We start from the raw sequence: 25,853 nt of genomic DNA, 5'->3' as shown, positions 1-25,853 counted from the left end.
TGTACACACATGCATGTACATTGCAAACAGGGAGTGGTAATAGCTAATTCGGCAAACTTTTAAGGAAGTCACTTTGTCAAAATGTAAACATAGCAATATCATATTTCCTCTTTACGTCCAACAAAGACTGAAAAGCTCTGATAGAAATATGTCAATATTCAGCTTGACCAATTAATTATATTTGCACTAGAGTATTCTGAAATGATGGTTGTAATATTATGTTTTGCATTTATGGTCATTTAAAATTCTCCTGTAAATTTTGTTATCGTCTAAAAACCACACACAATGCTGATGGAGGCAAGAGGGCCAAAAATGTCTGGTAAGCTGAATAAAGCGTGGTGCACAGGAGAAGAGTTGAGTGATGTGTTTTAATTTTACTGCACTTGCCTGAAGCTCACGCTGGTCTGCACCTCGCTGTGTGTATTGTAAAATTTAAACTGGTCTTAGAAAATTAGAAACTGGAAAACATATGGAATTTAAGTACATTACCTAGGCCTCTACAAACTTGTAATGGGCAATTTTTTCACTTTTTAAACATTTATTAGAGCGTTATTAGAGCGTTATTAGAGCGTTATTAGAGCGTTATTAGAGCATTGAATCCAGAAAATAAATCAATCTAATCATTTTAGACATTTCCAAAGCAAAAACATACATTTTCTGGTTCCAGCTTCAAAATGTGAGAATTTATTCTATCTTCTATCCTGATAGATCACCTTCGGCTGCGGAACATTTTAACAGGTATTTTGATTATTAGTAAACAATTAACAGAAAATAATTGGCACATTAAGAGATAAAGAAAATAACTGTTGCAGTCCTAACGTGTGGATCTACACAGTACCAACAGCGTGGTGGTAACGTGTTCAAATATGTGTGTGTCTGTGTGTGTTTCGTTCACAGGCCTCAAGAGCAGCACACTGAGGCACAGCCCCATGCATGGACCTGACCTGCAGTCCCAGTGCCTTCACTGTCGTACAAAACAAGACAAAAACAAATGCTCCTGGCTCATTTCTTTCCTGTCTAACATTAAAGGAGAATACCACCAATTTTCAGCATTCACATGTTATTTTTACACCATACACAACTTCATCTTCTATTCATAAAAGTCAATATTGTCTACTGTAATTAGCAAGATATGAGTTCATCTTAACCCCTCAAAAATGTAACACCACAGTGATGTACATCTTTGAAAAATACTTTGAAAGTCACTGAGCTTGTGGCTGCACTTAACAGGATTAAGATTATTACTACAAATACAAGAGCTGTGTGTTCATGTTCAGATGATCATTCTCTAAATTCACAGTCTTCTAGTTATTGGCAAAAGATGTGCATTAGTGTCCTGGGTTTAACTTAGCAAACCAGCTGTCTACACTCATTGATACTTTATTGCTGTCCACATAAATAACATTATGCAAGGTCTTACATTGAGTGGCATTCTCCTTTATGGTATTCGACTTCCCGTTCTGTTGCCCGCGGAGGTCACCCCTCGTTGCTACCTGCTCCTGAACTGGAGCTGGTTGGAGACAAAGAGGCGGCACACCTGCACCAGCCTCTTGTCAACAGTAGCCTGTGTGTTGGCCCAGACAGCTGGGATCACAGCTGCTCTCCCCCAACCACACACCTGGGGCCGTGTGGTGCGCCAGGCGAGAATCAACCCTATCTCTAAAGCCAACCCCCCCCCTCCCACCCCCCATATCCTTCAAGGGTTTAGTTCAGTGAACCTCAATTACACTCAAACTACTTCAGTGGAAAGGCGGCGGGGGGTGCAAGGAAAAAAAAACAAACATAAGAACACAAAATGTACAACAACAGAAAAACACACAACTGAAATAGCTAAGAGAAGCCAAAAATAGCAACAGGAGCGGTCGTGACGGTGCAGATGTGTGCTGAGGGCGGCGGGCGGGCGGCTGGGAGTCAAGTCGAGGAGTGGCTGTAGTGGTCCTCAAGAAATGTGCGCCAGCATTGTGGCCCTGGTTGCCATGACAGCGGCACATTAAGCACCCTTTCCAGAACAACAACAGAGAGACGGCCATATTTTAAATCAACAGTGGCAGGGTGTTGCGACAGCCTCAGCTGCCCTCTCTCACACTCCTACAACCCTTTGTGCCCGTGTCCCCCTTTAGTGTTTTGTTCATTTATTCGTTTTCATCTTTTAGTAGTTAGGTACTCCATGGTGCTGCGGTCCCTTGACACATAAGCTGAGGCTTCCCTGTTTCAGGCTTCTGGCCAGAGTTTGTTGTTTTTTAATATTCAGTCATTGTGTGTTTTAGTAAATCCCATAAAATTTTCAGAGCCTCTTGTGTCAGTCCAGAGGCGGCACAGTCGAGTCCTCAGCCTGGGAGGCAAACTTTGCCTGCAAACAGCAGTCCCACTATGGTGAAGAAGATGGAGAGGACAAACAGCACGTACGAGGAGCCGACCACTGTGTTGTTGGGCAGCTTGTACGGCTGACCTCCCACTTCGTTGATATAGAAGCCTATGGGGAAGATGAGTGCCGCCATGCAGAAGAGGATCACTGGAAGGAAAGAGCAAGAGAGAAAATGTTAGTTTACTGTTTACACATAAAGATGAATGTGTACAGACTTTACTGACTACAACTTTACTCTCTTCATGTGTCTAAATCCTATATGTTAACCACATCACATCGATTATAAGTTCAGATGTTTGTAAGGGGAAACAATCTACATTAAATTTGCTTTATCTAGAATTTGTGATTATTATATAAATGGTTAAAAATGTTTGTAATACACAATAATGTAGTTGTGAACAAATATACAATACAATTATTTTAGTTGTCCACAACATAAGTGGAAACTGGTATATAAACAAATAATGAATGACAATATAGTAAAACACAAATGTTATAAAATATGCATCATCGTGTGCATTAATTAATACCCATCTACTAATAACTGCATTATACGTTTATACAAACCAGTTATTAAATGTATATGCGGTGCTAATAAATGCTAAAAAGGGGGACTTCAGGAAAGATCAAAAAAAAAAATGGGATACATGACACAAAAAGTCTGACCTCAGCCTTTGTTTTAGTCTTTGTTCTCCACACAAGATGCAGACAATTAAGCATAAACTCACTCAACTTGAGCAGGAAGCACAGGCTGCTCAAATTGAATTCAATTTTAGCAACTTCATTAGCGAGATACAATAGTGCCTTTCAGATGGCTTTGAAGGAGCAATTACACAAAGCAGACTCATGGCATGCACTGAGATCTGCGTGACTGTGCCTCATGTTTTTTAGAAAGATGAAGGGGGTGGGGGGGGGTGGGGGGAGAGACATCAAGAGCGCTATTAAATGGCATTTATGTAACATTAATGTCTAAAAATCTATTTAAATATCAGTTAGATGTCATAGATTATATACTATTCTTACAAATGTACAGAAACCAGAAACTAGAGTCCAAGCAAAAAATATGAGTAGTTCAACCAAACCAAAATCTGGCTTTGTGCAGATATAACAAGCTCACAGGTCATTTTACAACAATGGAGATTAAAATCAACTATTACTCAAATCATTGTGGATAGTTTAATTTTGTAAGATTTCAACATTCAGTTTATAATCAACACGGCAGCAGAAGGCAGAAATTGGGGAAACCCAACATCTCACATCAAGGTCTGCTGACAGAGCTGCAGACTTTCTACTATCAATAGCAGATTTAATTGTCTCCTGTAGATAATAACGAACGTTATGTGTGCCACATGTTACCACAAAGTGGTTGTTGTGTCAGATGAAAATGGAGACATCTGAAGTAGAAATTTAGTTATTTTGAGTTTTTCACATGCATTTGTCACTGTGTTTCTACCTGAGATGACACTTAGCACAGAGTTACACAGTTTGTAGGGAAATTAACAATAAATTTGTTAGCTTATAAGATTCAGACAAAACCCATAAACAGCATCAAAATACCCATTGTTTGCTACTATGAACCTGCTAGTAGTGTTTCCTAATGTTATGCTCAGATTCTGCCCATACGCTCTATCCGATTCAATGAATAACGGTTTCTAGACCATCTTCCGCACCTTTCTCTACAAGTCAGATATCACAGAAAATTCCCCATTCGCATGCTATGTTTGCCATTCTGTTGGCTTGTTAAAGTATTTCCAACTTTAAATTCGATTTTTCTGATACCACTTGAAGGCAGAATTCCTCCACAGTCAAATGTTTAGTCACATCTTTAAAAAGCCAACCTCAGGCAGGAGATTTAATTTAACCTATGAAGTTTGTAAAATAAAGTTCATATTTAAGCTTAAAGGCTCAAAACAATAATCATATTTCACGCTTTCTAAACAGGCACTAGGGGCAGTGAAAGAAGCGGATTTTTTTTAAATTTCCTACGGCTGCCACTAGATGTCACCTAATTTACTGACAGCACCTTTACGTCATGAGACAGAAGGGTTATACAAACCTAATGTGAATTTGTGAAGTTGTGTTTGTTTGAACTGTGTCTGACTGAAACAGATTTATTTGAATGATTTTTGTGAGAAGACTGAGGCAAGACCATCATTAAAGCTGAATGAAGCTCCGTCAGCGACACAAATTTTAGAGTGTCAACAAACACTGGCACTAATGGAATCAATTCATTCAGGTCACAAATTGCATCATAACTGCCTCACCCAGCACATTCTTAGCAATGAGATTACAAGAATTTACAAGAACTTTCCATAATCAGAGTATAGAATTATAAAAGCCTGGTAGTTTTGCACCCCTTGTACTCATGACAGTTTGGTTCTGCTGCATCAATTTTGATACTTTTTTTCCCCCAGAGATATTGCCTTCTTCATTCCACACATTCTTCTTCCTTGTCAAAACCTGGCACCTACATTACCCGCAATGCAACTCAACTGTTGCAGTTTGGTCAGAGATTCAGGTGTGTTACGCTTGTAACGGCTTATAGCCTTGAGTCGCTACCCTCAAGCAGAGGTGAGGAGTGGGCTCCAGAGGTCTTTCTAACATCACACACCCAGATTAGTTTCATTTTCAGACTTGTATTCTTCATCCCCAACTGCTGCCAAAGACTTCTTACAACTTTTTTCACATATGCTGTTGTACTCACCAAAACCTGTGACCAGACTTTGATGTGCAAAGTCAGTGCAGTTCCCCTTTCTTAAACTTAAATGTAAATTTGCAAAAAAAAAAAAAAAAAAAAAAAAAAATTAAAAAATTTTGCACTGTAACAAAAAAGCTGTGCCCTCACTACAGTGCTCGTCAGCCTTCAGATATACACACAAAAAATATCAGGGAGCAGCATCATATGTCACTAATACACTTAAAATAAGAAAGATATTGTTCCAAAATAAAGTAGGGGCCATTGTGCATGTATACACGGATATATAGTTAGTACGTTATTGCAGCTCACGTAAACTCTGATTAACGTGCTGACTTGTGAGCTCTGAAATCTGTATCAAACCCAGTGGGATCAATTAGCTTGGTGTGCTGACCACATGCTGAGAATCATTACAGTCATAATAGACACCCCTCTAAAAAAAAAAAAAAAAAAAAAAAAAACATTTTGAGATGTTTCTTGCTCGGCGTGTCGGGTTTGTTAGCAGCTGCAGAATAAAGCAGAGGTCAAGGGGGAAGTCATTATGAAGTCTGTGATTGGATAACAAAGTTGTCACTAATTAAAATGGCTGTGTTCTGTTTCCTTTGAAGATGTTATTTCAGAAGGCTTTAGTTCAGCTCTGAGTCCACTTATGTAACGCTCAGTGACGTTAAACTGCAAAGCAAACTGTGAGACTTTTGTGAATCACAGATCAATCACTGTGCTGAATTCGTGGAATAGCTTTACCTAATTAAAAATAGCTCTTGTTCTTTGATTAAAGAGCGCAAACTCTCTTTATTCCGCTTTAGACCAGCATTATGTCCTGGACTGCTTGTCTGCAGCAGGGGACGTGCAGAAGGGGAAAATGCATTCATAAAGCAGCACTGATCTGTTATGTTACTAGTGTGTGCTACATAAACTCTAAATGCCAACTACCTTTGTTCTAAGCAGAATTACACGTGTTCTAACACAAAGTATGACAGCTCTTTAACATTAACTGAGGCTGCGTTTAATTATTTTGGTTATCTCATCTGAGTGTAAGCCATTTGGTGAGAGCTGATGAAGGCATTTTTAGCTTTCATTCTTCAATACATTTTGCCAATTTACAGAGCTGTTCAGTACCTGTGGGTTGTTGCTGTTAACAGCTTTAAGAGTCTGCAGTAGTACAGCAATCTGGATACTGGGCATAAAAAAACATTTTCTTCCTGTATCTTGTATCTTTCTAATCTTGGCAATCAATGTCTATAATTTAGACCAGGGATTAAATATTTCATAAGGGGTGGGAGAGATGGATGAAATCCTATATTATAGTAAGAAATTATAAAAGTGATAAAATATCCAGAGAGGAATGGTTGTTTTTGGTTAATCTAGCAATTTTAATTCCTCACAAATCATAATGCTTTATTTATTTTTTTTAGACGATTAATGCAAAAATCATATAAAAATCCAATATGGCAACAGTACAAGGACCGCCGCGGTGAATGAATTTCCCCTGCCATGATGTAGGATTGCTTAACAGCGCGGTATGCGGTGTATGTGATATCTGTCAAGACAGTACGCCCCGGCCCTCTCTGCAGCCAAGCCTGCTGCTCTCTTTACCTCCTCTAATCAGGACATACACACACTCTAAAGTGTTCTGAATGCTGAATCTTGAAAATGAAATCTGCTTTCACATGTTAGTATCACAGAAGAGTTATCTGGGTTCACCTTTTACTGCGCTGTAGTTTGACGGTCACTTGGTGACTTAGACCCTGTTCAGACGTGGCGTTTAAAATGAAAACAGAAGTATGTTCAGAAACAGTCCTTGAACAGCCAGTGTGAGACATGACTCTGATTCTAATGTCTCCTGTCCAGCAAGCATTAATGAACACTTTCTGGCAGACCTACATCACGAGGCACAGACGCTGGGTAATTTTTCTGTCTGTCCTTTTGCCTGCTCATTGCCCTGGCCATGCGTTTATCTGTGAGTGGGTATGACTGCAAAAGGATGTGGTGAAAGATAAACTACGATGGAGCCAGAAATCCGTGGCTCAGCATTATTCCTGAAAGCTTCACCAGTGAGTTAATTGAAGTGCACCTCATGGTCCACTGCTTGTCTTAAGTCCCTAAATTGATGACACATGGTGCCTTGCTCAGCTGCTGACAATGAAACTACAGAAACTTTGCTGATAAACTCACAGTTACCACTATATAGTACAGGAATTACTTTTGTGTTTAAATAACAGAGCTGCAACAAGTCGTCGATCAATCCATTAGTTTATAGTCTATTCTGACTATTTATCCTTTTTCATGCAAAATGTCAAACACCGTCTGGTTCCAGCTTCTCAAATGTGAGGATTTGCTGCTTTTCTTTATTTTCTTTGCAGGTAAACTGAAGATTTTTGTGTTCTGGTCTGCTGGTTGAAAAACAAGTGATTCGAAGATGTAACTTTAGGCTTTAAGAAAATGATTGTAAAAAACTTAAGATTTTTATTTTATTTTATTGCATTTTATAGACCAAACAATTAATTGATAAATCAAAAATATAATCAGCCGATTAATCAATAATGAAATTATGCTGCAGCGCTTTTAAATAACGTTTAATGTCATGTTTACTGTGAAAAGTTAAATCGAGTCATAAAGTTGAGTAACAGAGCTGCTGTAACTCATGTAGTGTAGTGCAATGATGAGCAGTTCGACAAGGACAACAGGTGATGTTACACAGGAGTGTTTCACTGTTGTATTATCTCTAATACAGTCATCTTCACACGTCACGTAATTCCTGACACAGTTATCTAATGAACATGTTTAATATGGACTGGCATCCTTAACAACAACCATGACAGTAACAGTAAAGATGGCATTGTAGAACAGTAACATCGTTACAGAGCTTTTCAACCAAAGAGCACTGACATTTTTTTTTTCTACTGTAAAGCATCCTGCTTAGTACATATATTATTGTAATCAACAATGTTTGTTTATGTCATTTGGTGAAAGAGTAGCACGAAAGTTAAAAAAAAAGTTAGAGAACCACTAACAAATTAATGTAAAAATGGAAATGAAAGTTAAATTGAAATTTTAGATACAAAAGACACAAATCTCCTGCAGCATATCTATGGAGTAGTCCAGACTAAGATAGTTCATATTGTTTTGGATATGACTGTTTGCTCAATTAATATCACCCATTTTCTTTTATTATCTGTATTCATCCACCCTGTAATAGGTTTGAGGCCTCATGGGCGCCCATCTCCATGTTTGAGACCCACAGGTTTATGTTTTGTGTTTGTGTAAAAAAGGAATTAATATTGACTAATAGTTCATTAGAGATTTCAAAAAAGATCATTTATGATAAATATCAGCCCCAAACAGACCATTTAGGAGGTAGCCTCTCACTCTGCTTTTCATTTCTTCAGTTTCTTTACTTTGTTTATAGAAACCTCCAAAAAGAAAACACACTTTTTTCAGTTACCATTACATCCCAGACAGTGTGCGGAGCCGTAGAAATTCAACAACAGAAATGCATAATATCTTGAAATTTACCTTTAATATGGGTAAAATTATGACAAAATTACACATGTGTGCTTTAAATATATTGCTATCTTTATTTTTTTATGTAATATCAACCCCCCTGGACTCCACCTGTTCATCAGTGAATACAAGGAAAATGTTTTATCTATAGTAACATAACTTTATTGATGTATCATGTACACGAGCTGAGAAAGCCATCTGAAAGTGTTGATGTGTGCCTTTCACACAGGATCTCATTTATGTCTGTAAACCAGAAATATCTTTTGAAAAGAATCTTTTAAAATTCTGAGTTATTAACATTTTCAGTGATTAACAGGCATACACACAAACTTTCAGGGAAAAAGGCTCAAAACTATTTGAAATAAAATCTCTTTACATGTAAATACACTGTATTATAGATTTATTTCTTACATTTTTCCTGCTGTATTTGTGTGCATGAATAGTGAAGCAACATTTTTTTTGCATATCCTGTTAATGTATTGTTAATATATTTTATTTATTACTTCAGTCCCACCCCACCCCCACAGTTGACCGTCACACCTTGGGGAAACACTGCTGGTGCGTGTATATACAGACACAGAGGCGGGCCTGTGCTGGTCATACAAAGCTGTCCATTCAGGTGCCGGTGGCCTAGAGCCAGTTACACTACAGCCTACCCACCTCCTCTCAACCCTCATCACCTGTTTGCCCCGAATGAACCATCCCCCCGTCTCCTTGCTAGCAGCTTCACTCTACTCGTCCTCTCTCCCCTTCCATTTGTGTCTTTACATTGGCATCCACCTCTCACTAACACCCTTAACAGCTCTTGACCTCTACAAACATGATTATTCATTCAGCTCATCTCCTTTACTCAACACTTCTTCCTCTTCCTCACTTAACCTCTCACCCTCTCCCCCCCATACAGCAGGGAAATGTTTGCCATCACAGCTGAAGTTCAGCAACATCAGAGGGAAAAAAAGCCTCAGCCATGTCTCTTTTCTGCCTTTTTGTCACTCTCCTCCACTTGAAACAAGCTCTTGAGATACAAGAGTATCCCAGGAAGACCATCAGTCGCTAATGTGCCAGCTAATGGAGTCCTGAACAGAAAGAATGTGAAAAGGCCATACTCAAAAACCCATAATGACAAAGTGAAAACTTTACAAAAGTATTCTGATCATTAAATCACTACGTTGGCAGCACCTTTGGGTCTTCTTGGGTAAGTCCGACAAGCTTTGCACACCTGGATTTAGGCATTTTTTCCTACATTTCATGACAGATTCTCTCAAGCTCTGTGAGATTGGATGGGACGCATGATTTAAAGGACTCATGCTCTCAGAGTTGTTTAAATGCTGTTTGGCAATCTCCAAACAGGCTGTTTTATGCCTCCGTTCACCTCTCTGCCATAATGTCTGATTAATAGAGTACGGGTGAGATTGTCATCCTTCCGACAGGTTCTTCCATCTTCTGAAGTTCAGTCAGAGAGACCAGCCTGACCAGCCTTATTGCTCAGTTATTCAGTTTGAGCAGATGGCCAACTCTAGGAAGACTCCTGGTGGTTCCAAACTTCTTCCATTTGACAGTAATGGAGACCTTTAGAAATGGTTTTAAACTATGTCTTGATCAATTCTTTGTCAATACTGCCTAAAATACTGGATTGAGAAACTGCGAGTCTATGCACCAAGCCAATACCACATAATGTATTGATAAACTTTATAGTTTCACACCCACATAAAACAGCACTTTTTTCTGGAAATCAATTCATCTTTGTCATTCTAAATCAGCGGCCTACACAGGGAGTTGAGCTGCGCAGCCACTGGCAGCTTCTGTTACAGAGCGGTGAAGAAGAACTGATTTCTGGTAAATAGCATAACATTAGCCGTTGGCGGTCCACTAATAGGCAGACTGAGGTCTGGGTCCAGACCAAAATGCTGTCCTATCCGGAACCGGCAGTATAATTTATAAATTATTGACGATTATTACATTTTAACAGAGTTTTTCTGTTTTAACCAACGCAGCTTTTTTAGCCTTTACGGCACTGGAGATGTGACACGATGCTACTCAGGCAAATCGTTGTGACGAGAGGTAAGTTGGAGAGACTCAGCATATGATAGCTTGCTTTTTTCATTTGTTGTCAAGTATGAAAAGACCCAAAATAAACACCGTAAGTGAACTACTTGATTTCAATAAGCTAAATATTTAAACTGCATTTATATAGGAATGATTCTGTCCCACGCTTTTTCATTCATATAAGCAGTAAATCACTAACTGCGATCACTACGAGCAGTTTCCACTGCAATCTAAGATATATATAGATATTCTATGGCATTTATGTATTTTTGTTCATGCTTTACAAAGGGTTTAAGCAGAGCCATGTCATACAACAATGACAGAAATCAGCCCATCCGTACAGTTTGTAGTATAAAGCTGTTAAATTTTTTTTAATGCATTGGTATTGATTGGTACATGGTATCAGCCAATACACGGGTATCAGTATCTGTAAGGAAAGAAATGTGATCGGAACATCTCTAATAGATCTCTGCCCATTAAAAATTAAACCTACATCACACTGTATAAAAAGTGAAGGGGTCTGAATACTTTCTGAAGCCACTGTATCTGTCACAAGTCTTTTCCTCCCTCAAGTCTTATTTCCTTATTCAAATCATCATCATGCTTTAAACCAGTTTAAAAGAAAAAAAATCTGTACTAATAATATACCTCTTGTCTAATATGGCCAACAGAAGCTTAGGAGGGAGACAAGGGTGACAATTGTTCACAGTTGCCATGGAAACCTCCTTACTTTCCTTTGAGTGTGATCGTTAAACAATGACTCAATGCCTTTCTAATTTAGCTGGTGACACAGATTTGAGCTTACCGGACAGACAGTTTGTGGAGGGGTTGGGGACTCTGTAAAGTGGTGATTCATTGCATATTTGCAAGTGATTAAGAAGAATTACAAAACCTAATTATGAATATGCATTTGGTCGGGCAGGCAAAAATTTGTGTGCTTGTTTAAATCCATGGGTTACTTTTCCTATGCAGAACAAAGAAGTCACAGTGTCATGAAAAATGCACTCAGCCTTCAAACAATAAAACAGTATAGAGCATTGTGGCTTCACATGCCACTCTTCCATCTCTGTGAGTGTGCTCGAGGCCGTCTACTCCTTTAACTAACCAATCAAACTCCACCCTCCCACACAGCCTTATGAAACCAGTTCAGCCTCACGAGATGGGTGCTGAGTTATTATCAAGTCCTGGAAGTGCATCTATACAGCAAACGTGTTTGGAAAATAAAAAAACGAGCAGCGATGTTCAAGGCAAAGAGGGAGAGAAAACGCTGTGGCATATAAGCCACCCACTCAGGTACCAGATGAGCTGCATTACTCAATATATCAGTTTCAGGGAGCAAGAGGATTCATCAAATATGCAAAAAAAAAAAAAAACAACAGTTATAAATGTGCAAACACAACCAGGCACACACACACCCACGGTCCTCACGTCACTCTCAGAAACACAAACGCACGCTTGTCCTGTGCATAGCCTCAGATGTATTTGACGTCACACATATCATCTACACTTGCAAATTAGCAGTGCATAACTGGGATAAAACCGATTTTTCACACTGATCCAACCTCAACTCTTCTCCTTTCATTATTTCCTGCCCTTAAGAGACTATGTGCATGAATCTAATAATGTAGCATAGGTGATTTTCTAAAGGTTATTTCATGACAGATGCAGTGAGACAGAGAAGAAAGTGAGAAAGCTCCTGGTGAAGCTCGCTGAGGGCAAGTCTGCTAAAGCAAAACTGTTTCATTCGGTGTGAATGTCACTGTCTTGTTCACTTACTGCCAGTGAAGGCAATCCAGCGGGCGTATTTGGTGGCTTCTCTGCGCCAGTGTGATGCCACCAGCAGTCCACAGGTGACCGTGAGGGAGATGATGCCCATGATGATGAAGAAAAGTGTGGTGACCCACTCCGGGGGCAGCCGCGGTGGGATACAGGTTCGGTCTCGTCCATGGATGGTCTGACATTGCCGGACTAGACCAACTGTAAGGGCACCTGCAGAGAGAGGATGAATGTTGGATGAGTTGTCCATTTTAAGGAATCTGTTTTGCTTCATTGCTCATCTAGCACACGAAAACACTGAATACTGGGGTTACCAGTTGATCTATGACAGGAGGTTACACTGCATTTAATTTTTGTTGTGGAGCAGACAAAGATGTGGGGATATAATGACTGTAATAAAGCTTAGGCTCTTAACAAGTCAAATATTTGGATATTTAAACACACATTTGGCCTTTTATGTCCCCTACATTTTTCTGAGAAAACTGTCCAACACTTTTATAAATTAATTAATAATAAAATAATTAATAATTAATTAATAAATCTTTTTGTTTTTACACATTAGCTGTGTAGGATAAAAGCTCATGCAGAGGTCAGACCACATCAAGTTCAAGGTAATTACTGCTAAAACAGCCTATAGAGCTCACAGAATACATCTTTGAGAGTGAGGAGAAAAATAGCAAGTGGAAAAAAAAACTACAAACAAAAAGACTGTAGACAAACAGTAAAGCAGTGATGAATTAGTGCCTCAATCATTGACATGGTTGAGGGAAGGAAGACCAAAGCGTAGCAGCTCATCTACTGCGAAGTGAAAGAGGAGCAGGTGAAGAAGGAGGAATGGAAAAAGACGGTGAGAGGCTCCTTTAATTTGTCACTAATTCAGTGCTTGCTAGGAGCTGGGGACTTGCTTTTTCTCACTGCTGTGCTCAATTATGCCAGTGGCCAACATTTTGTCTCGCACTTCCTCACTCAAAAAGAGAAGAAATAAATGAGCTTTAAAGGCTCATTTATTTCTGTAAATATACTATATGCCTTGGCCTTACTCAGTTATAATTACCAACTATTTTAAAATCTCAGTCCTTTGTCTTCCATCCTCCGAGTGTTGGGTCTAGGACTTTTACATGTGTACGTTTGCACATCTGCTTTCATGACACATGACATGACTTAATGTTCTTCTGTACCTATCCATCACTGATCAGACAAATGGATTCATGCCTCACTCTGAGTCATGAGCAGAGCTCGAGTGTGAAGGCCAGCACTCAGAGCAGGAATATGCTCCAGTGGTGCAGCCACTCTGGAGGGAGGCCATTCAATTAGAGCACATCCTCAAGGGGAATTTCTACCTGAGTAAGCAGAACAGCGTCACATCACTCAGGACTCTGCTGATCACAGGTCTCTCACAAAGAAAGGTGGACTATAAGCAAGGGACTGTATGAGATAGGAGGTCTTCATTTGGAAAATTAGCAGGGGCGTGTATCATCATTAGTGAACACTTGGGTGATCTGGAGTGGGGTTTTTTTTTTGGAGGGCGGATAGCTGTCATACACCCCATGTTTTGACACTGTCCATATGTCAACAAATAATGGGACACTGTTAGGCTATGTTGAGACAGACAACAGTACTGCATCAATAAACAAAACCCCCCCGTTCATTTCAGTGAGGCTATGGTAAAAAGACTCCTGCAAAGAAAGGCAATTAAATGAAACATCTTACATGTAATATCATCTGGCAATACATTGGTCAGTCCCATATGTACAAGGATACAATTCTTGAAAATTACTTTGCAACATGGACAAGGTAATTCTGTAGTTAACCTGGAAACCGTCACAACAGAGGTTACAAAATTGTCACTTTGATCTCTTTCCAGTTGTAAAATCCTGTTCGTCTCCGTTGAAAGGTAACAGCAAAGGACACACACTGCTGTACATTGTTATGGTGTTGGATAAGCCTTCAAAATCATTCATATTTTTAAATCGAACTTCCTGGATTGCATTTTATTGTCATGGACGTACCTGAAGCACACGGAGAGCACCAATTTCAGTCTGAAGGCTCTATTAGTGCAATAAACATACAATAAACATCATACAGTCATAATTAATAAAGCCCGCACTTGCAAAACAGACGAGCAAATAAGGCAAACTTATGTTTAAAAGGTGCGCTAGGGATTTGTCTTGTTAACAAACAAGTTATGCATACATTGAGTGTTTTTCACCAAAACTCATTGTGCGTATCCGTGACAAATGCTAATTCATCATAAAACCACCTATTGATTGCTGGAATAGTGTGAAACCATCGGCAGGACTGTGACTTGTGTTCAACCACAATTATACTTCTCCAGGCTACATGTAGGCGACAGAGCACGAGCGTCGCTAAGATACGCTTATGTACAGGTTTCTTTTAAATTTGTATGTTGTACGTTTAAATTTGTTTTCATCTCCGTTTAGAACCCAAGTCCCGACAGGAGCTGATTCAACTGCTTGCTTTACACGCAGACCCACACAACACGTTGCTGAGATTTGGAAAGTGTGCACATCAGCTCCTCTATGAGCCTCTGCGACCTATGGTTACCCATAACACCATTCTCTGCATTGGTCTGTGGAGATGTTTACTGAGGTTTAAAAAGGAACAATGTCTTCTAGGGAAAATACAAAGACATAATTCCCTCCACAAGTTTGAGGCATAATCTGAAAAAAAAAAAAAAATTAACAAGTGGTAAATACTCATTCCACTGACCACAAAATAACCCATTCACTAAAAGGCAAGTCTGTGTGGGCGACATCATGAAAGTTCAACAGTGGCTCAGCAGGTGGGCGGACATGTGCATGAGACAAGTATGCAAGCTGGAATTTCAGAGGGTCGAGCTTGTTACTTGGTCTGTCTGGTACCCAAACCTTTGCATATTTACAGAATGAACACATGATGCTGCTAAAAACCCCACTGAGTCTACACCACTTGAAACAGAAAACCAAGGCATGTGTGAGAAAAGTGTTCTTGTTGCCCCGGGGGCGTGGTGGTCTGTGCAGGCTGTCCAGAGGAAATCCTGTCCCCTTTATAACACCCAGTGAAAACACTGCTTTTACAGTACAACCAACAACCAAACCCAAACTCAAACAATGCCATTGGTTCATAAGAAACGCCTTGGGAGTGTATTGATGTTAGAGGCAAGCTACATATGGAGCTGCAGGATTGAAAGCTACATTTCCTGTTACAGGCACAATAATCTATCTTTTAGACCCCACACAAACACACTGTTGTTTCAGGAAATGATTAATCACATACAAGGAACATCTAAAAAGTACGCTTTTTTTTTTGTCTTTGGCTTTAATTAATCGTCTACACCACTTTACGAGTAACCTTGAACAATTTGAAGAACAGAAGGTGATCGGGGTAAAGAAAGCAGGGACTGGTGCTGGGAACAGGAGAACATTAGGCAGACGTTTGATAGCTGTGGCTAATGGCACTGGTTTATGACCATTTCCCCTGGATCCTCTGGCCTCCTGCTGTTTCACTGGCTCTCTGTGGAATTCCTGGCCTACAGCAGACAGGCACGCTATGGCACATGAATACAGGTAAACAACTCAACAAGAAAGCAGGCACACAGACACTATTCTAGTTAAAGTCTGAGTCAAACAACAACAGTGTGTTTATGATAGATATTTTTAATTCTAACATGGGAGATACCAATTCAAATGACAGCCTTAACTTGCACACAACCCTACAAACTTTGGCTGGCTCTGCAAAAGGCACCAGCACCTCTTAAGCTCACTAATCATCATGTTATATGTCATTTGTTTAATCTGTACAAAAACCAAATTGTGAATACAACAATTCATTATTTAACAGGTATATGTGCTGAACTACTTGGACTGGAAACAGAGTCTCCACTGGTTGACTAACAACTGTGTCCAGACAAGAAACAGTCATAAATACAGTATAACCCCTAATACAATGTATTTTTGTTTTTAGACTTCGTTTTTTGTGTAGATTAAACAATGTTTGTGATACGTGTTAATTAGTGGGCTTTAGAGGTGCTGGTAGGACAGAGCCATGCTGGTGGATGGTGGTTAGTGTTTTCCTGTTTCCAGTTTTTGTGCTAGACAGATTTGACAGTGGTGTCAATCATCTCACTTAAGCTTGTCACCAGAAAATGATTAAGCCTATTTTCAACCATGTCTGTCAGTGAGGGCAGAAACTGAAAACTACCACCATACAAATGGTGCCTTATTTTGACCATGTGGCAGGAAGATGGGGAAAGGTCCGAATGGGGTGTGAAGGTGCACCTTGAATAACTTCTGGGTATTGTATGAAGGAAAGGTCACTTTAGCCTTCTGTTCAAGGAAAGAGTGCATCACTCAACACTGCAAATGGATGTAATGTCACTATTCAGTTGTGGATAATAAATACTGAGCAGAGAGACCACAGACTGTGAGAGCAGCGCTTCACTCTGGTAGAGTAATACTGCACCGAACAATGTGATGGCACATCGCTAGAATAATGACTTTTATTTCCAAATACAGTGCATCCATGTATTATATTATATGAATTGCTTGACTGCACACATCCTTGGCCAAAGCTGAACAAAGGTGAACTCTGACGTGCAAGTGGAGCTGACGTGCAGCTGGAGATCACAGTGAAACAGGAGACAACGCTTGAACGCATCAGTCATACAAGCTTTAGTTGAGGTAAATGGGAGAGAGAGCAAGTACGTCCATATCTACATAACCAAAACCACCAAAATTATGTTTGTTTGTAAACAAGTCTTGCATGGTTCGTCTGTCTCTCATTTACAGAAAAAAATGGGCCAATTCTCCATTTAGAGGCCCAGCTCACTTTCACGCCCCCATCATGCTGTTACCCTGCAGTCAGCTCTGCACTAACTACGATCAAAATACTCCTCTCACCATGTCTTGGTCTAAATGAGAGGAAATAAAGGCCATGTCTGCTCATCTTCAGCATGATGATGCTGTCATTAGTGGAGCATAGGGGATGCTGCTGTTCGTAAGCTCTGGGGTGATGACTCAAACAGGCCTCTGAACTTTGGTGGGCAGCAAGTAGGCAAACTACAGCAGCCAAAAGCTGCTTCTTCTGCCACTGCTGCTGGAGGCTTTTACAGCGCCCACTTACATTAAAAGGGGCACTGGAGCACAGCTGTGTATGGTCTAAACGCGCATGCAAAACATGGTGGACATGCAGAATGAGCTACAAACACAAATGAGTAAGAAAACAACCTCCACTCCCCTGTGACCCAAAGTGAGAATAAACAGACTCAACATTTCTTACAAAACTTACACCAGTGCTTCAGCTAAAATAAATATAAATTGAACACATGTCCAATGTTCAACACCAGCAAACCTAAGCTCACATCCTCGCTGTGCTGTGGACAAAGTATAGTGAACATGACTTTGTAAAGTAACAGGAAACCTTGGTTAATTTTTTTTAATGGAAAAATGCTTAGCAGGCTGAAGATTCAGCACAAGGTGGAGCTGTTCAGTTATTGTGAGCAGGACCTGAAATGCCTATGAAGACGAGATATAAGTTAAGTAAGCAGCAGGTGAAACGCCTCCAACATCAGGCAAAGAAATACCTGCTGGAATTTTAAAACTTGGGCCACCTACAGGCAACGAGAGTCACAGCTATAATTTTCTGTTTTATACCTACTGATTTCTGTGTGTGAGTTTTACTTTTATATTCAACGCTTGCAAGCTAAACTGTATTTACTTCAGGTAACAAGGGTCAAAACAACATTTACATTCTCAGCTCTGAACCAATGCTGTGATTTCTGTCCTAGCCTGTTGGTGGCACTAGACGCAAGACATAACTGCTGGCTCTGTAGCTGTGCAACTGGATAATATACACTGGGCCTGGTTTCAGTTGCTTAGCATCAATGACACAGTATGTCCTTGTGCTTTGAAAAGGGATACCTAAAATAACACAATGTAATATTCTCCTATTTCATCTATTTTTGATATTGTCAAACTCAGACTATAACAACAGTAGAAGTTCCTGAGCACTGGTGATTATTTGTTTTCCATTTTAATAAACATTTTTTCAGTTTTTTTTTTTTACATTTTTATTGTGTCCTATCCACTGTGGTATGATCACTTTTTAATGAGCCTATGAGGTTTTTAATCAACACAGACTAAAACTATAACCCATAATTAGTAATGAGAGTGTGAGCACAATGAAAACTCTTGCACTGACACCACCTGTAGCAGCATATTGGAGCTGATGCAGCTTCTTAGTGGATTATCTAAATTTTTGTTTTTTATAGACTTAACATTATTACTGATGCTTTTTCTTCATACCTACAAATAGAGGAAATATATCATTATCTAGGCTGCACAGTCAATTCAGTAAGCCCATATGGGTACAACCATGTGGTTTATATACTGTGTGTATATATATATATATATTTATATATATATTTGTTCATGATGAAATTGTCTCTTGCCGAACTGCTGTTTGAAACCATACTGCCCTCTGTTTCCACTCATCCACCTCTACTTCCAGCACAGTTAGTTTTGTGGTTTGGTCATTTTAAGACAAAAGTTGGTTTACAAAGTTTACGACTGATGCATCTACTCATCGGAATAGCATTCACTTTGGGGCAATGAACAGCCTCCTCTGTGAAAATAAATAAATAAATAAATAAATAAATAAATGATGCATTTTGTAATGTCTTGAGAAACCGCATGCCTTAAAATAGAAACCATAGCATCTTCCTGTAACGGCTTTCACTTTGTGTTCTCCATCAAAAGCATCTTTCGTTTCTGATTAATTCAATGCAGTAATCCCACAGTAATGCTATGTAGGTTGGTAAGAGTTAGTCAAATCCACCTGATGCTCTTGACATTGAAATGGATAATTGACCTAAGGCAATGGACAACAGTAAAGACAGAAAGGTTGAACAGTCTGGTAGAAAAGCATTTGCCCAGAAGTGAATCTGTGAAGCGGTTTGATGCTAAAATTGTAGGTTTTATAGAAAACCTACATGGAAAGATGCTATGTATAAAACTGTCACCATCACTGGCCTTGGTTACAGGAGCGTGACGACAGCCAGTCTGTACCTGGATGCGATTTAGCGTGTGCGTCCATACAGAGTTGTTTCAGAGAGTATTTAGGCTCCAGAAAATGGTATCAACTGTGGTAACAAGTATCTGCAGGAGGGGCCATAAACGGCAGGGCTGCCGAGAATCACAGCTTCTGTCAGACACGGCTGCAACAATGGCTTTGTCTTGAAGCTCGACACAGGAAACCAACTTAAGCTGTTATTGCCTGAGGACATCACACTGAAGTGAGGACAATGTCATATAGCCATATTGTGTCTTTAACACTGAGTGACATTCGTGTTGCTTATCCTTCCTCGAGAATGCAGTATCTACAGGCTTTTGGCTTTTTATGTGTCAAATCTTGGCCTAAAGGTTTACTCCTATCATCGGTGCGGACAATTCCAAGAAACAGCAGACATCAGTGCTAAATGACTGCACAGTTTTTTTACTTTCTTGATTAGTTCACAAAAAGAGCTTTGATCAAATCACTCAACCAAAGCAGGAGCCAATAAGCCACACACTCCTTTAGCAAAGTCAGCTTTTATCGATGCTAACAGCCCTGGAGAACATGTCCGTTTCTCCATGCTCTGAGTACAAAGACGACACGCTGAGCTCCTACAAGGGCAGGTTGTCAAGCACTGAGTCCCTCTGATAAGACCACAACAAAGCTGGGAACAAGAGGCCAGCTGATTGGAGATAATACAATGTGGGAACTCATCAGGGGCCCATACTTCAAAATAACTTCAAGTACTACACTAGTCTATGGAATGGGGCAGACAAAGTAATGTAATCAGCGCAGGGTAAATAGCTTAACTCTGAAATAATTTAATCACAATTACAAACACTGCAAGAAATGTGGCTCTTATTAGATTGAATCCCATTTGGCAGCTGTAATAGAGGCCTAATAAACAGCAATTTGTTATGCAAGTGTCCAAATTAACAAAAGACAGTACAACAGAGCTCCAAGGAGACAACAAAAAAGTATTCAATATGCCTAGACTGTTTTAATAAGCCAAAAACAGACAAGCTGCACAGAGAAAGAAAAGCTAAGGTCTCAAAGGGGTTGGCAAATACTGTGATATGATGTGAAAGCAAACATCACCCAACTTTAAAGCAGAGCAAGCAATGATTTGTTCTCTGAAAATATTTCAAGAGGTGTTATTATTTTGCCTACATATATATGAGACAATCTGTGTTAGTATCATGTCATGTAATATGTCATACCATGTAATATCATGTAATATCATGTAATACCATGAAAGCTCACAAAAAGAGAAGAAAAGTTTGTGCACAGCATGTATTTCAGGGATGAAGGTTCTAGCACCAAGATGAACACGAAATCGGCAAAAATGGTAAAACTTTAACATTTATAGTCACTATATAAACATCTAATAAATTTTTATAACACACTACAACATAGTTATATGCAGTAGTTTTTTCTGTTTATGTACCAGTGTACCATAAGTGGTGACTTATGAGTTAAAGTTGTTGACAAATTCATTAATAAATACTTTTGAGGTGTGGATGAAAAATTGATTACATAAGATTCATGATTCTGAATCGATTCACGAATATCAAAAATTGATTTGAACAATTTTTGTAAAAATGTCAGTTGATTAATTACCAATTACCTTTTATTAACGCGGACGAACACAATGCATTTCCATCAAAGCTCTGATGAAAATAATTTCTCATACATTTGGCAAATTTCTCGTTTATGTATAGTTGTACAATGACAAAAATCAGTGTCATTAATAAAGGTTTACCTGCATTTATTTTACCACTGACTAAATAATCTAGGGAAGCTGTTACAAAACCTCCTTGCTAATTATGCTGTGCCAGTAAAGACAGAAACCGTAACATACTGTACAAGGTAAAAATTTACAGAGAAGATTGCAGGGGAACCAACTAACCAGAGAAATCTACAAAACAGTAGAACCTCCCTTAAAAATCTTAAAAATTTTAATGCGTGAAGATGTATGTCATGGGTTATCACAAATATCTCAGAAAACCATCCAAGTCCCATCACAATCATCAAACAGACGAGTGAAACCTGTGAGGGGAAACGAGAACAGAGACAGCAAGGTGGAAGCTGGTGGCTGTACAACACCCACACTCACTGCAACACTGCAGTTTAAATATAGCAAAGGTTCAACTTTCTGAACATGCAGGTACAGAACTGTAGATCTCAGCGGGCAGTTACCACGCACCTCATTTGTGGCTGTAGTGTGCTAATTTTAGATGGACTGAGCCATAATGTCCAGAACCTCGTCTCCAATTGTTTAATAAAACTTAAGGTCCATTCATGCTTCACAATACAATCATGTGCTGTGCACTGGATACAATGCCCTCATTCTACTTGCATCCTATTATTACTTTTGTAAAGATTACTTATTCTGTTGAGTTAATAGTCTGGATGTGTATTGGTGGATGATGAACCCTCCCTGACCCAGTTACTGAGCTGTCATCCTGCAGAGGGAACAAAGAGGAGCAGATGTCTATCAATAGCCTGAATGTGTTTTCAGGACTGACACAAATAAAACACAGGACCAACAACATGTGCTCCTGTCCAAAATCAGCAGGGACGGCCACAAATAAACACCTTTTAGCTTTGATTCCTCAAGGGCTCGCAGATCACATTAATCACACGGAGGCCACTTCAAAAGCCAGCATAACACAGAACCACATTACCTTTAGTGATGAAATGAGACGTGCAATGTGCAACTAACACTTATTTCTATTATCAATTATTCTTGATAACTCTTAATGTTTTAGTATATTTTTTGGTCCAGTCTGATGTCTGACTATAGTGTTAAAATGTCCATTAAATTTTGTCAGGGGACATTGCGAAATCCTTACATTGCTTGTTTTATTTGACCAAGAGATCAAAACAATTTAATCTACAATGACATACAAGAAAAGCAGCACATCCTCACATCTAAGAGGCTAAGAAGCCAATTTTTTGCCGTTTTAGCTTGATTAATTATTTCAAATATTGATCACTTATCAAAAATGTTGACAATTAATCAAATAACTCAAACAATACCATCAGTCAAAATACTAATCATTCTTGATTTCTGGCTTCTCTAATGTGAGGATTTGCTGCTATCCTCTGTTCTACGTTGTTGAAAATCAGACATCTTCAGGTGTTGGACAGTTGATCAGACGATTTATGCAATTCAGGGACATCAATTTGGGATCTGAGTAATTTTTCACTGTTTTCTGACATCTTAGAGACTAAACTATTCATCTAAATTGGTGAAAATAATCATTAGTTGCAGTCTAAGCCATAGTGCTATTTCTTGTATGTCTGATCTTGAGAATGTGGTCTAGGCACCAATATGAAACAACGTAAACATGGACAGAACACAATGCTATGCAGGACAAAAGATGTTGCTGCAGATGAAACCCTCCTCACACAATGGGACACATCTTTGTTGTGGAGATTATCTGCTACCGTGTGGGGAGAGTGCTTTTTAGACGGAGGCAAGAAATCCTGCTAAAAGACAAAACAAAACAGTAGTTGAATGGTAGTTATGGCCTGCTTCATTTACCTGCTGATTCACCAGTGTTGATCCAGTCTGGGTTTGCAATGCTGGCTATTGCAAAGATATCTGCTGCCAGAAACAGGCACCCTGAAATGATCGTTAGTTTATCCATATCGCCAGCTGATGAAGCGGTGAATGACGGGGCGAAAAGTGGTGGTCGTTGTCTAAATGTGTCCCGGAGTGTTGAGAAACACAGGGTTATCAGTCTAACCTCGCCCCCTTCAGCAGGAGCCTGCTGTTGTGGTTCCGCTGTGCATTTTGCAGCAACGTTAGCTCCTTCGCGTCAAGCAAGCGAGAGCCTCTGGCTACATAAGGCTCAAATACGAAGCACAAAAGCATCACATCTCAAATGCCCGTAGTAGTCCAGTAAGGTAAAACAATAGCTCACTCAGCGCCAAGTCCCTGAACCGTTTGTGTTGTCTTTCTGATCCGTTTAGCAGCAGCAGCCGCCGCAGCAGCAGCAGCATCGGGCACAGCTGCGGCTAGCAGATAGCTAGCTAGCTACTTCCCAGATTCGGGCTCGGTGTGCCGAGCTGCGGCCCAGAAGCTGCTCGACGGCCGAGACCGCGACTGCGCTAGCATTTCAGACCCAATGTCACACAAACGGAGGTGCAGACGGAGCAAAGCAAGTTCCCCTCACTTTGCGGTATCCTTGTTTTTGTTTAGCGAGGGTCTAACGTTACCCGTCAGGAAAACGAGAACCCATCACCGTCTCTTGGTTATTCGTTCCCCTTCTCCGCTGGAATAGCATCTGGTACTTTCAGCCCGTTAGCCAGCCAGCTTCACTCTTCCTCCACCTCTTCTCCGGACCACGGCGAGAAGACAGGAGACACGCTGCGTATTTCAATCCAATAGGGATGTTACAGGTCCCAGTGTGGACAGTAAAACGGTAGCGTTATTGTTATGCTTTCCAGCCGTATGTCCACCGTTAGCTCAGCCTCCCTTTCTGCCAAATGACATCAGGCGAACACCCCCACGCAGCGTCGCTCACACACACACACACACATGCATACACACACACACACATGCATACACACACACACACATGCATACACACACACACACATGCATACACACACACACACACACACAGCTCAGCGTCTTCGCGTTCAGGAGGGGGCGCTGGTTCTCTCCTCGCGATATTATGTAAAGAAAAAAAACGGGGGTCGTGTTAACGGACGTATTACAAGACCATGGTCGTGTTGTCCTGAGTCGCCCTGCTTGTGGCAATTTTGGTGGGCCAGTGATTATGAAGCCTGAGATAAAAACCACAACAAACATTGGCCAAAATACAACAACAAAATAACACAATAATATTTTGGAAAACACAAATACCAAAAGAGAAAACAACAATATTTCACAAAACGATTAAAACATGACATTTCACAAAACACAACAAAAGATAAACGACATCATAACTTATGTGAAATGTCATTGGGTTTCTGAAAAGAAAAAGAAAGTTCTTTCTAAAATGTTGTGTTTTGTGAAGTGTCTTCTAAAATGTGTTTTGCAAAATGGTGTTTTCTGTTTTGTTGTTTTGTGAAATGTTTTATTTTCTAAAATGTGTTCTAAAATGTTGTGTTCTCTGCTTTGTAGCTGTATTTTCTACTTTGTAATGTGTTCAGTAAACTGCTGTTGTGCTGTATTTTCTAAAATGTTTAATTGTACTGGAGTAGTAGTAGCACATTTAATATAGCATAATGAAACAATACAATGTGACCCTGATCTTGCAATTCCACCATTACAACACCCCATTATGTAATGATAGTAACAAGCCACAAGTCCTTTCTTCACTGCAAGTTGTTTGATTTGACAATCTGAATATTGCAAATTTTGGAATATTGCAAATAATATAAACAAAGGTGGGTGCCACACTGTTAGCCCATTTTGAGGCTGTGTCTTGTGTTGGGGCCCTGTGTCAAAATCTGTTTAAGACCTTTGTTATTTTAACATTAGATTGTGCTCACATGAAACATACTCCTCAATAATGTTTTGATCACACTAGAGCCGAAATTTGTTCAATCATTTCAAAGTATATTTACCTGACATGTTAGTTATCACTGCTCATTAGTCTGTGTGGCTGAATTAATAGTTATCATAGGGCTTAGGGAGTTATTCACTGAGTCTGGTCCAGTTTTTACAGCACAAGTTTCTTGTGTTTATCCTAAATTCCTTATGTACAATTATCTGAGGCATTTGTACTTGAGTATTTCTATTCTTTTGTTTTACTACACTACATTTCATTCCATTTCATTTTTTACTCCACTACAGCTTGACTTACAAGACACTTTGCAGATTAATATTTTACAATTAAAGTTAAGTTTAATCAGTTTTTAAAATATTGTACTTTATTATTATTATACTAAAATGACCTGTCTGTAATATTTAAATGCTGCTTATCAATAATGCATCATTAATACTAATAATGCAACATTATAACATAATGTTAAAATTATCTGATAAAACAAACTTAACTTTGCAACATCATTTTTCTGTGAAATTTCATGCTCAGCAGAAAGAATTACATAGTGAAAGCAAGGCTTATTTGGGAACTGATCTTAATGCTGAAGGTGTCATTATTCTATAGCCATAGCCACATTGTGCAATCAACATTTACTTCATCGTAAGTTAAAGAGAAAAAGTTTCTTATTGCCACTTTAAGGAAACTTTCAATCCTGCAAGAGAACCCTACCAGGTCATGTTTGTGCTTTTGGGGCCCCCTATAGGCTGATGAGTGGAACAATATAACAGTATATATATCAATATAAAAGTGGTAAAACTTCTTTCAGACCAGCCTCACGCTCCTGACACATCCTCAAAACCTACAGTAACTTTGAATCCATTCCAACATACAAATTCAAGCAACAACCAGC

The 25,853-nt window shown here is 39.4% G+C and overlaps 1 protein-coding gene across 1 annotated transcript; it reads right to left on the bottom strand.

The window, feature by feature from the left end:
• Nucleotides 1-1,692: 1,692 nt before the first annotated feature.
• Nucleotides 1,693-23,943, bottom strand: LOC111227037 (uncharacterized protein C16orf52 homolog B). The gene is made up of 3 exons (XM_022752403.1): nt 22,987-23,943; nt 12,387-12,599; nt 1,693-2,512 (listed from the first exon to the last, which is right to left on the bottom strand). The coding sequence occupies exons 1-3, from the start codon at nt 23,090-23,092 to the stop codon at nt 2,328-2,330; spliced, it is 504 nt and encodes a 167-aa protein (XP_022608124.1). The 5' UTR covers nt 23,093-23,943; the 3' UTR covers nt 1,693-2,327.
• Nucleotides 23,944-25,853: the final 1,910 nt, after the last annotated feature.

This window comes from Seriola dumerili, unplaced genomic scaffold (assembly GCF_002260705.1).
Source record: "Seriola dumerili isolate Sdu_G_001 unplaced genomic scaffold, Sdu_1.0 BDQW01000169.1, whole genome shotgun sequence".
Lineage (NCBI taxonomy): Eukaryota > Metazoa > Chordata > Actinopteri > Carangiformes > Carangidae > Seriola > Seriola dumerili.
The sequence above is the reverse complement of the archived record's forward strand: the minus strand, read 5'-3'. Positions and strand labels throughout refer to the sequence as shown.

Bases quoted from the DNA above. Each gene is read 5' to 3' on its own strand.
- LOC111227037 (XM_022752403.1), bottom strand. From the start codon at position 23,092: ATGGATAAACTAACGATCATTTCAGGGTGCCTGTTTCTGGCAGCAGAT. The intron at 12,600-22,986 runs GTAAATGAAGCA...CTCTCTCTGCAG, and splicing joins CAACACTGGTGAATCAGCAG to GTGCCCTTACAGTTGGTCTA. The intron at 2,513-12,386 runs GTAAGTGAACAA...CTTTCCTTCCAG, and splicing joins CTGGATTGCCTTCACTGGCA to TGATCCTCTTCTGCATGGCG.